Genomic DNA, 17,504 nt, shown 5'->3' on the forward strand with positions numbered 1-17,504 from the left:
TACAATCCCACAGGGTCCTGTGTAACCCCTTGAGGATCTGATGGGAATCCAGTAACCAGCCTTCTAGAGAGAGAGCTTGGCCCTACACTGGTAATTAACAAAAAAAGTTACCTAAATTTAAAGTGCACAAATGACAATTTTTCAAGTTTCAAGGAATAGGAGACAAAGGCTCCATAATAGATTAAGACACAAGTGTTTGTAAGACATACAAACAGTACACATTAGGTCACAGGTTTTGGCTCTGGGTGCCTGGGGAACCCACTCATCTTCCTCTGGGACACAGACAGGAGCAACTTCATCTCCCAGGCCACCCAACCCCCACACATTTCCAAAGGAATTTCATCCTCATTTACCACAAACACTGTTAGGGAAATGGAGTTGCTGGCAAGAAAGGACCCCACCTAGCAGAATTCTTCCCTTGCCCCAAATTCACAAGGATATTTTTACACACTATTAAACCACAGGAGCCATTTTATAAATGTCATCATCATAGTCTTTTAATATTTTACATAAAAAACTGTATACACAGCTTATAGAACTTTTATGTAAACATCATAAGCTCACCACTTTGTCATTTGTCAGTTTATTTAAAAAATAAAAAACAAGACAACAATTTAGTAGAAGTACCACGAGGTGGGGAAGGGAGGAGGAGAAAGGAGAGCCTAGGTTCACTCTCTGTAAAGATGCAGAGAAAATTTCACAGAGCTCTAGAGACTGCCTTGTAAAAAAAAAAAAAAAGGAAAGAAAAGAAAAAAGGTTTTAAATAGGCCCCAATACTTGTTACTGCCCTTTATCAAAATAGTGCGCATACCTGCACAAATAAAATCGAAAAACAGTGTTGCCACTTTCTTCAAGAAAACAAAACAAAAATTAGTGGTTTCCTTTTCTCCTTGTTTTTTAAAAGTCATCATTTTTTTTAAAAAACATCAGAAGTAGATGAGGTTACAGCGTACAAGTGTGGTCAGAATGCTACTGTCTTATGTAAATGACAAGTGCATTAAGTGTCAAACAATGAAACAATTGTGCAAAGAATCCTTTCCAAAATAAACAAGTTTTAGCCTTTAAATAAATCAAATAACATCATTTTCTTGGACTGAACAATTTCACTTCGTAGGACAGGCACAAAGTTCGCTTATGGCAAAATCAACCCGCAGCACACTCTCCCTCCTTCTGCCGGTGGCTCGTGAGGGGCTCGCCGGGGCGCAAGAGAAGAGTCCGGAAGCTGTGTCCTCTCAGCCCCAAGTCAGCTGCAAATGTCTTCCCCAGGGGTTGGAAAAATGGCCAAGTCCTGTTCATGCTTGGATGGCCGCCTGACCCAGGCTGGGCCGGAGCTGTTCCAGCGCCCTGTCACCCCACCCACCACCACCATTAAATAACACCATCCTACCTCCGAAAATAAAATTATATCTTTATTTATATAACATCCCATCCTCCCCAGCCCTCCCCTCCCGCAGTTCCCGTGGTCTATGTTACAGACAAGGGAGAGCAGGCGCTCGCTGGTACGGGCGAACATCTGATGGGGCGCGGCCGCACCCCGGCGCCAAGCTCGTCTCCGGGGACCAGAGGCGGGGGTGGGGTGAAAACGCGGCGGGGGGAGTCGAACATACACACAGCCACACACTCTGAAGAGGCTTGGCTCTTCAGAAAAGGGTGTTTAGGGGACCCTTGGCACGCAACGGGGCGCCCAGGCCTGTGCCACACAGCCGGACGCACACAGACACTGGAAAGGGGGCGCCCGGTGCCTCCCACGCCGATTCCCGGCGCCAGAGCCAGAGCCGCCAGGCCACGGCGGCCAAGCAGGAAGGCAGACGCCAGGCGGTCCGGTGGGGTCCTTGGGGGCGCGGGCCTCCCTTTCTCCGGGCTCGTGGGGGGCGGGTCCGGGAGAGGGAGCCGCGCCGGCAGGGGCAGGCGGGGGTCCGCGGCCCTCATAGCACCTTGCAGCAGTTGATGCAGCCGTTCTGGGAGCCGTAGCGCTTCTGCAGCGCGGCGCGCGTGGCCGTCTCGAAGACCTCGCGCACGCCCTCCTTGGTCTTAGCCGAGCACTCGAGGTAGTCGTAGGCTTGGATGCGCACGGCCATGGCGCGGCCGTCATCCGTGCGCACGGGTTCCTGCTTCATGCGGGCGAGCTCTGTGCGGACGTGCTCGTCGCTGCGCAGGTCTTTCTTGTTGGCCACCAGGATGATGGGCACGTTAGGGCAGAAGTGCTTCACCTCGGGCACCCACTTCTCGGGGATGTTCTCCAGCGAATCCGGGCTGTCCACCGAGAAGCACATGAGGATCACGTCGGTGTCCGGGTAGGAGAGCGGCCGCAGGCGGTCGTAGTCCTCCTGGCCCGCCGTATCCCACAGCGCCAGCTCCACTTGCTTGCCGTCCACCTCGATGTCGGCCACATAGTTCTCAAAGACGGTAGGCACGTACACCTCGGGGAACTCGTCCTTACTGAACACGATCAGCAGGCACGTCTTGCCGCACGCGCCGTCGCCCACCACCACCAGCTTCTTGCGGATGGCCGCCATGAGCGGGCCGGGCCCGGGCAGCAGGAGGGGGCCCGCGAACGCCTCGCTGCCGTCCCGCTCGCCGCTCACTGCTCACCTCGGGCTGCGCGCTGGGGGCAAGGGTCGCTAGCTGCACCCAGGCCCCGCGGTGGCGCGTTGTCTCGGTGCGCTCGGGCTGCCGCGGCGGGGGCGGTGGGGGCGCGGGAGCATAGGGCGCACTGGGCGTCTCTGCGCTGCTGCCGGCCGGTGGCTGTTCTTCTCGCCCCGGGCCCGGGGTCGCCGCCTCTGTGCACAAACGGTAGCTCGAGCAGGGGAGCCGGCCTAGCCCCCTCCCGGTGTCTACAGGCCTCGCCCAGGGTACACCAGACCGCACAACGACAGCCAGACTGCGGTGGCAGATGCGGGCTGCGGCCCTAGCGCCCGCTATTTAAACAGTTGGGCCACTTTCTTAATATAGCCGCCCAATGGGAAGCGAGCCGACTGAGCTCATCGCTGCGGAGCTTGGCTCTGATTGGCAGTCCGCTGCAGCCCAGGGGCGGGGCCGGGAGAGCTTGATTGACGGCCCAGGCCGCGGGGCTGGGAGAGGCGGCGACTGGGGAGTCTGCGCCGCGGCTGGCGCGGCGGGGCGCTGGTGGCACCGGGCTTCCCTCCTTCCCGGTAGCTTCTGCGCGCGGAGCCGGGGGCTGGGAGCGGACTGCTTAGAGCCCGAGGGGCCTGGGAGAGCGGTCCGAGAGAGGCGACACTTTGTGGGGCGTGGGCGACTTCCTACTGCTCAAAATTGCCGCAGCTTCCTCGCAAACTCCCAACGGGTGGTGGGACCTGGCGGAGAGGGGGCGGCTCCTTTACCGTGGTTTTGCTTTTAAATAAACAGACACACGCACACGTTTGTTTTCCAGCAGGGTTTTTTTTTTCTTTTCTTCTAGAAGCTGCCCCTCTCTGGCTAGTCCGCCAACCACTCCCCCTCCCACCCCCGCCCCGGGTACTCGCCCTTGGGCAGCCCTAGGTTTGAAGGAGCTGGGTGGACCAGGGCAGAGCCCCCGGCTCTTACAAGTCCTGCCGCCTTCCCCTTCCCCGCCCCTAGACTGGGTCTCTAGGTGAAGATTAGGAGAAGGGACGGTGAAAAAGGAAGGTCGAGGCTGGTTGCGGAACTTCAGAACCGCTTGGAGGAAGTTACCAAGCAGAAGGAGGCAGCCTGGGTCCTAGTTTGCATGATTAATTCGGATGCTGGTCCTAAGGCCGAGAACTGTCCGAAGTAGATAGTACCATTGAATCCAACCACCCCACACCCTGTTGGGCAAGAAGAGACTGAGGCCCCGGGGAGGAGAGAGGGGAAGAAACTTTCAGGCCGGGAAGGGACGCAGCACATTAGTATCTGGTGGGGTGCTAGAACCCTAGTCTCCTGCTACACGCCAGGACTTCGCTCACTGATCTCGCGGTTCCTGCAGGAGCTGACACCTGCATCTGATCCAGAAAGACCTAAGTCAATGGATTTCAATGGACAGAAAGGTGGGAAGAGGGGAGAGGGCCTCCGGGGAAGGGGGAACAGCTTGAACAAAAGCAGAGAGGTGGGAAAGTGTAGGACAAACTCTAGGAACGGTAATAGCTTAGTCTGGCTGTACTTGATGGACAGAGAGAGTTGGAACTCAGGTTGGGGCCTATCATGGAGGGCTAAGGTACCAAATACACAGGTTGGGCCATACTTACTATGGAGGCAGTGGGATGCCTACCAGCTTTTCAGCAAAGGACAGACCCAACACATACTGATGAGGTTACTGCCTCATTATTCTGCCTCCCTCTCCAAGACTGGAAGCTCTTGGAAGGCCAGGAGACTGTCTTACCTCAGCATCTTGAAGACCTAGCACAATGCCTGACCCTATGCAAGAATCAGTAAACCACTGTGGAGAATTCACCTAAATGCTCATGAAATCAGCTGGAACTTTCTGGGGGTCTCTTCCCTCAAACTCCAGACTCTGCTCTAACAACCATCCAACCAAATCCATGCAGCCCGCTGTTACTGAGTCCTGGAGTTTTCACACGTTTCATATGTTGAGATCTCCGTCTCTATATGGACACCGCAGACATAATCAGGTCAAAGAAGACATTAGTGCCCCTTCACCCCTAGAGCCGGTCCTAGGGGGAGCATCTCAGATGACCGAAAGTGCTTCCCTCACAGTGGGTTAGCTCCTCTACAACGCCCAGCTGTTTTGTTTCGTTTTGTTGTTTTCCAGATCTAAGGAACTGAACTGTCAATAAGTAAATAATTTTTCCACCGTGGGATCCATGGGAGAAAGTAGGTTTTTTTGATCATTGATTTAGAGCTCGAATCTGGAAACTTTTTCTTTTTCTTTTTTTTTTAGTTAGCCTGTTAGAAGACTCTTATCTGAATTTTTCTTATTTTAGTCAAAACCTTTTATAGCTGTATTGTTAACACTGCTTTCCTTGGTCTTAATATAGCTTGGGAATCTTGGCTATGTCCTTAAGCTTCAAATATTAAAATATCAAACAATTAAAGCTTTGTACCATGTGTTTTTTTAAAAACTGAAATACAAAGTACCAGGAAGAGGAATTCAATTCACTCATTTCCTGATTCTCAGACATATTATATGAGATGTCCTGAGCTTGAATCTCAATATTGCAATAATTTCTAAAAATATTCAGTTGGTAAATATGCCAAAGTAAACAAATAGAAAAATCTGGGTTCTGCAGCCACTTGTTTTCATGGTATTCATTTTTTTTTTTTTGTCCAAGATACTTTGACCAGCTCTGTGGAGACGGCACCACTCACAGGATAAACTTTTCCAAACTACGTGATGCGCCCCACAGTCTCCGGCCTCCCCTCTCCCTTCACAATACACTCCCGCTGAAGGGAGGGGATAAAACTGATTCATCTATGAGAACAAATCATTTTATAATTAACTTTATTAACATCTAGATTCGTTGTATGACAGATACCCACACCAGCGAGAGGGTGAAATTATCCTTCGGACGAAAGGGAGATGTTAATCTGTCCCCAATAAGTTAATCTTCAGCTTAATTTATTTGGGTTTTTTGTCCAGTGTTTCTTACAGATCTGTAAATTTACCCCCAAATCCTCTCAGACAAGAGCTAAGACTGGAATGTTCATTAGATTTTAGTGCCACCTTGTGGCAATCTTTACAAGTTTTTTTTTTCTTTAAAAAAAATAAAAAATAAAAAAAATATATGATTATAAAAAACCTTATCTAGTCAAAAGCATGCATGTTATGACTATTTTTATTTTAAGATCTTTCATGGGATGTAAAACCCTAAAGAATGTTTTACAAGTAGATTCTTTAGAAATTCTTCACATATATATTTATATATACATACAATGTTTTTCATATACACTTAAAAAAAACAAATTCCTTCCTGGTTAAATAGTAACTTCTAAGAGCGATCAGAAGAAAGAGATAAAGGCTATGGAACCTCACTAATTTACATAACAATGGACTTTCTTTTCCCCTTGTTATAATACACAGAAATGTAAAACAACTTTAACCACAAAAATCATCTGCCTTTTTTCCCCAGTTAAGAAAGCCATTATTGGATATTCCAGTATAATTAAAAGTAGTAATAATTCATTTACCAATAAGCATTTACTGGGAACCAGCAATGCAATAGACATTCCTGACAGCCATTTGATTTTTAATTTTTTCTAATTTAAGGAGTAGCTTAAAGTCTATAAGAAAATTGTCGCCCATCCATCTCAGTGCAGTGAGTCTTAAAAAGGGAAAGGCTCTTCTAGAACTAGTCATGTTATTTCACGTGGAAAAAGGGAGGTGGTCCCATCTGGTCTGTTCGGGGCCTGTTCAGCCATGAGTTACATAGCTGAGCCTTCAGGCTGCTTTCTGGGGTCTCCAGCCATGAGCAAGGGCAGGTCAAACATCCCTCTTCTGCCCTGAGATTGTGACCCAGTGTGACCCAGGCCTAAGGCAGAGGAGGCTGGGCTCGCAGGAGAACCACCATAGCTAGACTGTGAAACTTCAGAACGTGGGCACTGGGCTCTGATCAGACCCCCGTCTGTCCAGCCCAGAGCCAGGCCAGGGGGAGTAGGCAGTATGCAATGCGGCAGTTCCTGATGCTCTGAAACCGCCCTGTCCAGTCCAGTAGCCGCTAACCACGAGTGGCTGCTGAGCGCTTTAAATGCTGCTGGTCCCACTGAAGAACTAAGTTTATAATATCTGATTTTCATTAATTTAAATTTAAACTTAAAAAACTGATGTTCAGGGTGGGGAAATGGGGAGATATTGATCAAAGAGTACAAACTTCCAGTTATAAGATGAATAAATTCTAATGTACAGCGTGGTGGTTGTAGTTAATAATACTGTATTATATACTTGAAAGTTACTAAGAGAGTAGATGGCAAATGTTCTCACCACAAAAAGAAATGGAAATTATGCAACGTGATGGAGGTGTTAGCTCAGCTATGATGCTAAGCGTTTTGCGGTATGTAACCGTATCAAATCAACACAGTGTACACCTTAAACTTACACAGTGCTATATGTCAGTTATATCTCAATAAAGCTGGGGAAAGAAAGAATTAAATGAATACTGATAAGGACCACAAAAAATTAATAAATAATAATTTTTAAAAACTTATATTTGATTCAGTTATAGTCATGCACCACATAACTTTTCGGTCAATGACCAACTACATATACAATGGTGGTCCCGTAAGATTAGTACCGTACAGCCTAGGCGTGTAGTAGGCTATGCATCTAGGTTTGTGTCAGTACGCTCTATGATGGTCACAGATCAACGAAATTGCCATGCATTTCTCAGAACGTATCCCTGTCCTTAAGTGACACGTGACTGTGTTAGGAAAATTTTATGTACATCTGAAACAACTTGGGTATGTGAATCTGCTTTTCCCTATTGGAAATTTTATGAAATCTAAATACAGATTATTTTCCATGAAAATTTATCATCTGAATTGAGATGTGCTGTAACTGTAAAATAAACACTAGAATTGAAGGCTTAAATTGAAAAACATGTAAAATAGTCCATTAATAATTTTTAGTGAATTACATGTTGAAATGAGAATATTTCCCACATAGTGGATATATTTTTAAATATATGAGATATAATATGTTGGATATACTTGGATATATGATTCAAATTAATTTTACCTTTTTATATTTTTTAATCTGACGATTAGAAAACTTCGTTACACATGGGGTGCACGTTGCGTTTCTGTTGGACAGCACTGCTCTCAAATGGCTACAAGTTCCTGTGGCCCCTGGCTACCCCCTCGCTCACCATCCTCTCAGGGAGTCTCCTTTATATGAGCCCCTGGAACCCGTTAATCTCCCTGTGGGTTTGATTTCCTTTTGCTTGTCCTAAACTCATTACTGGGTTCCAGCTTGGCTCAGACACTCAGATGAACACTGATTTGGGGCCTTCTGGAGCCTCCTGGTCCCACTGTCCCTCACCGCTCTCCAGACCAGGCACCTCCAGGGCTTTTCATCCGTCCCCCTGAAGCTGCAGCCTAACCTGTCCGACCCTCACTCCAACCCTAGGCAGTGTTTTCTGGAACAGTAGAGGCTGTTTGGGCCTTTTTGCACGGTGACTTGTTTTCCTTTCCAAAGAAGAGAATCAAAATCTAGTCCTTGTCCAATTTTGGTAGAAAATTAGGAGTTTGGTAGAAAAGTAGGTTGTTTTCTGGAACTCTCGTATCAACCTCTATCCTCTCAATTCTGTTCAGTAAACACAGATTGAGAGGAGAGAGTGGAGAAGGGGAAGTAAAGGCACAAAAATAAGTAAGACATAGGACCAACACGTAAAGACACACACACGCACACACACACCCCCAGCTGTGGGACCAGGTATCACTAATGTGTGGAGCCGGCTTCACACAAGAGGTCACATTTGAGCAGGGCCTTGACTAACAAGGAGGATTTTTCCAGAAGAAAGAGATCCCCATTTGCACCGTCTGAAACACTTACTTTGTGGATTTTATGTGGAGAAAGCTGCCAACCAGAGCCATTTGCTGGAAAGATGTATCAATAGGCAGAAATAGAAACATGTTCCTCCTTCCACGTGTGAGGTTGGCCTGATGACAACAGTGGGGTGCGCTTTATCTTGCCCTGAGGAACAGAAGGGCAGAAAAGAAAGAGGAAGGTCACAAGAACTTGTCATTACATAAGTGCTGTCATTACAAAATCCACCCCAGCGAATGCTCCCCGCTTCTGTGGTGAATGCTGAAATTGCACATATGTCTGTTAACTTAGCAAAAGCTGCGGGAGGGTGGTGTGCAGTGAGCAGGAGGGAGGGAGCCTCCTGCCAGTAGGCTGGAGACCTGCTTTTTGAGCCTCGTAATTCCTAGCTGTACAGCCTTAGGCAAACCATCCTTTCTCAGTCTCAGTTTCCCCGTTTGTAAAATACAGTTAGAACTCAGAGGTTGGACTCAAATGTCCATGGGGCCCTGCAGGTGACATAACTGTGTATGACATTAGGTCCTGATGGAAATGGGAGGGAAGTGGAGAACATGCCATATCTAAGCTGTGGAAGTTCAGAATTTAACAACAAGCCGCTGGGCTGTCCCGAAAAGGCACAGGCCCAGGTGGGTGGATTTGGCCATCAGAACCAGGCTGTGGCCCCTGACCAGATGAATAGTATTTTTAACAGATCAAGGGGCAATATGGTCTTAAGTAAGAATAGATTGTTCTCCCAGCTGAGAAGTAAGCCCCTCTTCCCTTTTTTTAGTCTTCCTTTCCTTTCCTTTATCTTCCCTTTTTCTAGTCTTGTAAGCAAATGATCTAATGAGGGGCTGGCCCGGTGGTGCAACGGTTAAGTTGGCACATTCTGCTTCTTGGCAGCCCATGTTCGCTGGTTCCGGTCCTGGGTGCGGACATGGCACCACTTGGCATGCCATGCTGTGGTAGGCATCCCACATATAAAGTAGAGGAAGATGGGCACAGATGTACAGATGTTAGCTCAGGGCAAGTCTTCCTCAGCAAAAAGAGGAAGACTGGCAGTAGTTTGCTCAGGGCTAATCTTCCTCAAAAAAAAAAAAAAATACCTAATCAAAGTATTTATACAAGGATGATTCACTTCTTGTGTTCTCTTATGATATCAGAATTTTGCAATAGGGAGGAGCTGAATTCACAATGGGTTTCCACATTCCAATGTGTTACCACTGAAGCTGTGTTTGTTTGTGTTTATAGCATGAGATGGAGCCTATATTAGGAGCCACTGCTCAGAACCAGGGAATATGGGGAGCAGCTGACTCATTCGTGGGGAGGCTATGACGGATACACTTCACCCCACCATCTCCAGGCACGCTCTGCTCCAGCCACACAGGGAGGTGGGCCATGCCGCAGCAAAAGAAACTTCTTGAGGGTCCTCAGTCAGAAAGGAGATCATGAGGGCCAGCCCTGTGGCCGAGTGGTTAAGTCTGTGCCCTCCATCTGCGGCCCAGGGTTTCACTGGTTTGTATCCAGGGCGCGGACATGGCACCACTTATTAGGCCATTCTGAGGTGGCATCCCACATGCCACAACTAGAAGGACTCACCACTAAAATATACAACTATGTACTGGGGGAATTTGGGGAGAAAAAGCAGAAAAAGAAAAAAGAAGGTTGGCAACAGTTGTTAGCTCAGGTGCCAATCTTTAAAAACAAAAAAAGAAAGAAAGGAAAGCATGGAAAATCCCCCTCTCAGACAACTCTCTGATGGAGCTTGTAGGGGCACTAGCTGGTGTACCCCCTTTAAGACCATGTGTCCTAGGGGCCAGCCCTGCGGCACAGCAGTTAAGTTTGCACGTTCCGCTTCTTGGTGGCCCGGGGTTCGCTGGTTCGGATCCCGGGTGTGGACATGGCACTGCTTGGCACACCATGCTGTGGTAGGTGTCCCACATATAAAGCAGAGGAAGATGGGCGCGATGTTAGCTCAGGGCCAGGCTTCCTCAGCAAAAAGAGGAGGGCTGGCAGTAGTTAGCTCAGGGCTAATCTTCCTCAAAAAAAAAAAAAAGACCATGTGTCCTTGAAGGTCCTTGTCTGGGCTATGTGCCAGCACCCATAATGGTAACAGTCCTGGGTTTGGCCAACCCAGCTGTTTTCTCATGGGACAGTTAGCACAAAGACCCTCAAGGTCTGAGGAAACACAGAGACTCTGAGGGGTGGGAAGGCTCTGGTCCCTGGAATGCAGGTCGATCCCCTTTGGCAAGCATGCAGCCTTTGTTCCTCTGCCTACTTAAACAAGCTTCTCTTGGTAGGGCGGTAGCGGTGCACAGATGTATATCCAGCAGGCCGCCCCCGGACTCTCTCCCTGAATGTAAGTACCAATAAATCTGTATGTCTCGCCCACCATCTCTGGGTCATTTCTTTGGTCTCTCAGCACGATACCTCACTGCCCTAGCCCAGCTGGGCATGCAGCCCTACACTTGGCGAGCCAGCCAGGAGACCAAAGACACCTTTGTGAGTGCCAAGACTATGGGGAATGGGAAGGGGAAATCCCCAGTTGACCGGCGTCTCCGATGCGGGGGCCAGTCACTGCCATCCTACATGGATGAGGCCCACCGTGTGAGTACGGGGATGCCGCAAAAATGCCAAAGGGCCTTGGGGAAATCCTGGGCATGGTTGATGTGGGGAAACGAAAATCAGAAGCCCTGGCAGAAGCTGTTGCAGTGAGGTGGCCCCCTCCTTGCTGCTGTTCACTTTGCAATGGAAGCTAAGATGGAGGTGAGGCAGCTACAAGGGGAGTTAAAATTAGAAAGGGAAGCATGGCTGGTTCAAGCCAAAACTGCCAAACTTCTGTCTACAGCCTACAGGAGTCTCATGGGAAGATAAAGACCTTAGCCTACTGCTTCGCCAAGATGAAAGGGCGATGGCTGCCACAGGCGAAGGTACGAGCTCTCATGACAACGAGATTGGAAGCCAAAACAATGGGACCCATGTAAATCAAGCAATGAAGAAAGTGAGGACACTGTTGCCTGGGATGAACCATTAGAGGTTCCTGTAATAGCTGTCCCACCCATCCTAACCGAATAGTTAAAGTCTGACCAGCCCTGACCCACGCAGTGGATCCCACGGACCTGCCTCCACCTGTTTGGCATATGCATTCCAGCAAGAGGGCTTATACCGCCACAGAACTGGTGGAATTGGGCAACAAATTTAGGCAGAAGGGGAGAGCAAGTATCCCCAGCTGGTTTTTGTGTCTCTGGGATGCTGGTGCAGAAGGCATTTTGCTATCGGGGGTGGAGATGAGAAAAATGGCTTCTGTCACCTCCCACCCCACCCTGCGGCAACGCCCTTATGCCGGCATTAATGAGGACAGGGCAGTCTCTCTCCTGACCTGGCTAGTCACTGCCTGCAGGGGTGCCTGGCCCAATGAGGGAGACATACCCATGCCCCCTCCCCTTTGGCAGACCATGGAAGAACTACAGGAATTATTGAGGGAATTAGGTATGAAGCATGCGGTTTGCACTGAACGCTTCCAAGAGCCTGACGATGAGATTTTTACTGCAGGCATAAAAGACACTGTGTTGGAAACAGCTCCTAACCAATGGTATGGGGCCTTGGTTTCAATTCTCAGTCCTTTGGTGGGTCAAACAGTGTCCCGGGGCAACCCAAGCCATAGCCAACCTGGGAGAAACAGACAAAATCAGAAAGAAGGAGGTAAGGGCTCCTGGGGTCCCGGGAGGGAAGGAAGATAAAGGGGGCAAAAGGTTAGATTGACTCTAGGCAGATGTGGCAAGACTTGATGGCTGCAGGCACCCCTTGGGAAAAAATAGATAAGCAGCTGAACACTGTTTTGGTGGCATTATGGCAGAAATTAGAGCCAAAACAGAGGTTCACCAAGCCTGCTTCTGGGGAAGCCCCTGGGGCTGCCCACCCCATGGCACCCCCTGTGACAACATGGGAACATCCCAGCCCTTTTGACTAGGGAATAGGTTAAGGGATCCCAACTTACCCCTGTAACCATGTGCATGTAGCATGAGTTTCAGGGGACCAGAGGCCACATGTAGAGCTGACAATTTATTGCTCTACCAACAATAAATAGACTGTTTTAGCCTTAGTAGACACAAGAGCAGAATGTACTTTGATTCATGGCAATCCATCTCGTTTTGATGGCCCTATTTCTGTTACAGATGGTTATGGTGGGGGCACAGTCAAGGTGAAACTAGTGCCGCTGGTGTTGCAGATAGGGCGTCTCTTGCCAAAACGGTATATGGTTTATATTGCCTATAGCGGAATACATCCTGGGTATGGATGTCTTCACTGGCCCGACTCTACAGACTACTGCTGGGGAATTTCATCTCTGGGTCTGCATGATTAACGCTGTAATAAGGGGCCATGCCAAATGGACTCCAGTGAAGTTGCCCCAACCGCGTCGTGTGGTGACAATAAAGCAATATCGTCTCCTGGGGGGGACAAGATGAAATCATGGGAACTATACAGAAGTTGGCAAAGGTAGGAATCATTAGACCTACATGTGGCCCATTCAGTAGCCCCATTTGGCCCATCCGGAAGCCAGATGGGACCTGGCGAATGACTGTGGACTGTAGAGAATTGAACAAAGTAACACCGCCTATATAGGCTGCTGTCCCCAATATAGCCTCCCTCTTAGAGCAAATAGGGGATGCCCTGGGGACCTCTCATTTTGGTCTGGACTTTGCTAATGCCTTTTGCAGCATCACCCTGGATGAAGGCAGTCAAACCACTTTGCCTTCACCTGGCAGGGCACACAATGGACTTTCACTGTTCTGTCTTAAGGGTATCTCCATAGTCCCACAATTTGTCATGGTCTTGTGGCCACTGACCTGGCCCAGAGGGCAAAAGCCCCTGATGCTACCTTGTTTCAGTATCTCAGTGCTGCCATGTTAACCTCTGAGTCTTTTCTAGACCTCCAGGAAGCCTCCTGCTCCCTCGTCACCCGCCTACATCAGCAAGGATGGGTGGTAAACAACAACAAATCACAAGGGCCTGGGTTGTCTGTCAAATATTTGGGTGCTGTCTGGTCAGGTAAGACAAAAGTGGTTCCTGCCGCTGTTCTATAGATTAGATACAGGCTTTCCCAACACTCAACATCCCAAAACAACTGCAGACATTTCTGGGCTCATTAGGTTATTGGAGCCCTTTTCTTTCTCATCTAGCCCAACTACATCATCCTCTTTATAAGTTGGGGTGAAAGGGGGACCACCGAGCAGGAGACCTTCACCCAAGCCAAAGTAACAGTGAACAAATCCAGTCCTTGGTTGTGGATTGGACATTTCCAGTTACCCAGAGGGTTCGGATGGGGTCTCTGGCAGAGGCAAGGCAATAAACGAGTGCTCCTTGGCTTCTGGCCCCAATTGTGGAAAGGGGCTGAAAACTGGTATAGCACCCGGGAATGACAATTGTGTGCTGCTTACCTGGCCCTCTAGCAGGTGGAGCCCATAACCCATTCCCTGCCAGTCACAGTCCGTACTCATCAACCCATTGCAGGGTGGCTGCGGGATGCTTTCCAGAAGCCCCACTGGGAAGCAGCCCAAACACAGACATTGGCAAAATGGCATGCATACTTGCAACAACGAGGGACCCTCACCAGTAGCCCCTGAGTGCAGAGTTGCATGCCATCCTAGGACCGGTAACATACACCACAGAAGAAACAACCCCGTTAGATGAGGTGCCCAGGCCTGAAACCCTGCCACATGTACAGGAAGAAGGACCAATCCCGGTAGAGGCCTGGTATATGGCTGGCTCTGCAATGGGCAAACTCCCCCACCCCCGCAGTGGACAGCAGTGGCCATCCAGCCTTCAATCGACAGCATGTGGTTGGACTCTGGCTCTGGGTACAGTAGTCAATGGGCCAAATTGTGGGCTGCCTGGATGGTGCCGACTCATAAACCAAATCCAATGTGTCTGTGTACGGACAGTCAGGCAATCTATAAAGGGCTCACTCTGCAGATGGCACATGGGGCACGACAAAAGTGGACTATTAATGGTCGTCCATTGTGGGGGGGCAGAACTCTGGGATGATATCTGGCAACCTGTCCGGGGAATGACAATAACAGTGTACCATGTGTCTGCACATCAGGCGACAATGCCACCAGGAAAACAAGAAGCAGACGAGTTAGCTCAGATTCACCTCCTGAAAGAAGCACCAGCAGAGAAAGTGGCAGAGTGTCTACACAAGAAGAATGGACACAAAGGACAAAGACCCTCTGGGCTATTGCCAAGGTCTGGGGCGTCCCCTGCACTATGCTGCTGTGGAGCAGGTCTTTCAGGCATGCCCTTCCTGCTCCTCGCAGAGATCCTGGGCCATTCCCCGGACACAGGCCAAACTGCCAGAGGCAACCAGCCTGCTCAACACTGGCAGGTGCGCTACATCTGGCTCTTGCCTCTTTCTGATGCCTATCGGTATGCCCTTACTTGTGTGGTCACGTATACAGGACTGCTACAGGCATACCCCAGCAAGAGGGCCACACAAAAGACTACTATAAGAGGCCTGGAAGACCTCTGTGCTGGGTACGGTGTTCCCACAGACATTGACAGTGCCCAAGGTACGCATTTTACTGACCACCAGGTACAGACATGTGCTGATCAGATGGATATACATTGGCATTTTCACCTGCCATACAAGCCCACGGCTGCAGGACCAGTGGAATGAATGAATGGCTTGCTGAAACAACAACTGAGGACAGAAGACAGGACCCTGGCCCACTGGACAAGATGCCTGGCAACTGCAATACATCAACGAAATAAACATGAGAGGCACACCCGACCCAGTGCACATCAGGTGTTGACAAGGGACCTGATTCGACAGTCCACCTACAGACAAGAGCTAATCAAGGAGAAAAACTGCAACCACAGCTGGGCGCTCAGAACAACTTGCTTTTGCCTCTGCCACAAGAACTCCCTACCAGGACCCACGTGGTCACTTGGCCCTGGAACTGGCAGGTGGAGCCCTGCTGGTGTGGTCTCTTAGCCCCTTGGGGAACAGGCTTAGAATAGGCTATCACGGTGACACCCTTCGTTACGGGGGGGCCACCCAAAACCTCCAAATTACTAATCCAGGGCCTCCAATTCCCCAAGGTATGTTCATCCTTTCCCTCTGGTGTGTCGTTGTTCCTCCCTTATCCTTTACCACCACCCCTGCAGTGCCTACACCAACTGGACAAGCAGTAGGGTATTGCCCACCTGGTTTGAAACCATAGGCCAATACCACACAGACTCAAGACACTGCAACTGTGTGTGTGTCTTGCTGCATGGTCATGACCTCCCTGTTCTAATCCCCTCTAAACATCTTACTTTTCGTCCTTAGGATGATATCTGCCAACCTCTTCACTGCCTGGGCACACACCTTTGCTGATATACAAAATCGCTCCAACTGCTGGGTATGCAGCGAGCTGCCTCTCTCTTCAACCACGGGGTTACCATGGCGTCTCCAAGCTGCCAACGCCTCTGACTGGAGAGCCCTGCAAGAGTGAAGGAACGCCGCCCACTTTCCCATTTCTGCTCCCCTCCTACCAAGTAGCCTGTCCTTGCCCTCTTATGCTGCTTCTCGAAAGTATATCTTCCAGCTTATGCGTGAGCAGGTTAATACAACCCCAAAGGCAGGGTACTCTGTATTTGATGGCGTAGGATGGTTAACTGCTGTACAAATAGAATTAAGAGGGTCCCTTCCCTGGTGTGTTGAATGTCACAATAGCTCTGCACCACCAAATAAAAGTATTTCAAGAAATGTGGGGTGGACACCTAAAGCAACATGTAACCAAACAATTATTATTACTGCTGATATGTGGCTGGGAAAACAAGACAACACCATCAGAGGAGCCTATGCCTCTCCTCGGGGGTGGCTGTGGGCTTGTGGCACACACGGCTGGCCCTATCTGCCTTATAACTGGACTGGCAGATGCACATGGGGGCGCCCTTACATCCCTGTACGCGTCCTGTCTTCCCTTCAACAGCGTCCTTCCAATTGGGAGGCAGTCCGTGCGCACCATCGTGTGCGACGTACTGTAGGGTTGTTTCACCCCCTCGCTGTCTTCTCCCCTCCGGCTGTGGCTGTGGATGTAGAATGGCAAGTGTCTGCCCTAGCCCAACATATGGCAAGAGCCCTCAGTGATACCAGACATGCAATAACTCTACTAAATGAAGAAACCTCTCAAATGAGACAAGTAGTGTTACAAAATAGAATGGCCTTGGACATGCTTACCGCAGCCCACGGAGGAAGCTGTGCCCTGATTAAAGTAGAATGCTGTGTGTATATCCCTGATCATGCCCACAGTGTTCCCTCTGTGATGGCCTCCTTACGTGCTCACGTACAGGCTGTTGAGAACCTGTCCACCAACCCAGTATCCACTTGGATACAATCCCTCCCCTCCACTTGGCAACATGTTTTCTTTACTGTCCTTGCCTGTTTACTGCTGCTTTTATTTTCATGTTGTGCTGTCTATTGCTGTCATGGTCTCTGACTACAGTGCTCCTCTGTGTCTGGCTCAAGGGAAGCCACAGAAGACTGGAGCAATGAGATTGTAAAGGCCATTCGGACATGTGGGGGGTGGAGTGTAGGGGCACTAGCCAGGGTGCCCCTTTAAGACCATGTGTCCTTGAGGGTCCTTGTCTGGGCTATGTGCCAGCACCCACAATGATAACAGACCTGGGCTTGGCCAACCCAATTGTGAGCGTGGGAGAGTTAGCACAAAGACCCTCGAGATCTGAGGAAACACAGAGGCCCTGGGGGGTGGGAGGGCTCTGGTCCCTGGAATGCAGGTCATACAGGGATGATCCCCCTTGGCAAGCATGCAGCCTTTGTTCCTCTGCCTACTTAAACAAGCATCTCCTGGGGGGCAGTAGCGGTGCACAGATCTATATCCAGGGACTCTCTCCCTGTATGTAAGTCCCAATAAAGCTATATGTCTCGCCCACTGTCTCTAGGTCATTTCTTCGGTCTCTCTGCATGATATCCCACTGCCCCAGCCTAGCTGGGCATGCAGCCCTACAGAACTGCTTCATTGTGGAATGTGGAGTTGTGTGATTTCAGCTAGGCTTGATCACACGTACGTTT

General features: G+C 49.6%; 1 protein-coding gene and 1 long non-coding RNA gene across 2 annotated transcripts; one reads left to right on the forward strand and one right to left on the reverse strand.

The window, feature by feature from the left end:
• Window positions 1-1,388: 1,388 nt before the first annotated feature.
• RHOB (ras homolog family member B) lies at window positions 1,389-2,901 on the reverse strand. Its single transcript, XM_046663445.1, has one exon. It carries the CDS (start codon window positions 2,514-2,516, stop codon window positions 1,926-1,928), a length of 591 nt encoding a protein of 196 aa, XP_046519401.1. The 5' UTR covers window positions 2,517-2,901; the 3' UTR covers window positions 1,389-1,925.
• Window positions 2,902-10,755: 7,854 nt separating this feature from the next.
• Window positions 10,756-17,299, forward strand: LOC124240259 (uncharacterized). The gene is made up of 3 exons (XR_006888818.1): window positions 10,756-10,787; window positions 13,358-13,477; window positions 15,759-17,299. It is a non-coding gene; the product is annotated as an uncharacterized LOC124240259 (long non-coding RNA).
• The last annotated feature ends 205 nt before the right edge of the window (window positions 17,300-17,504 follow it).

Source organism: Equus quagga, chromosome 5 (assembly GCF_021613505.1).
Source record: "Equus quagga isolate Etosha38 chromosome 5, UCLA_HA_Equagga_1.0, whole genome shotgun sequence".
Taxonomy (NCBI): domain Eukaryota; kingdom Metazoa; phylum Chordata; class Mammalia; order Perissodactyla; family Equidae; genus Equus; species Equus quagga.

Coding starts and splice junctions, on each gene's coding strand:
- RHOB (XM_046663445.1), bottom strand. CDS start 2,516: ATGGCGGCCATCCGCAAGAAGCTGGTGGTGGTGGGCGACGGCGCGTGC.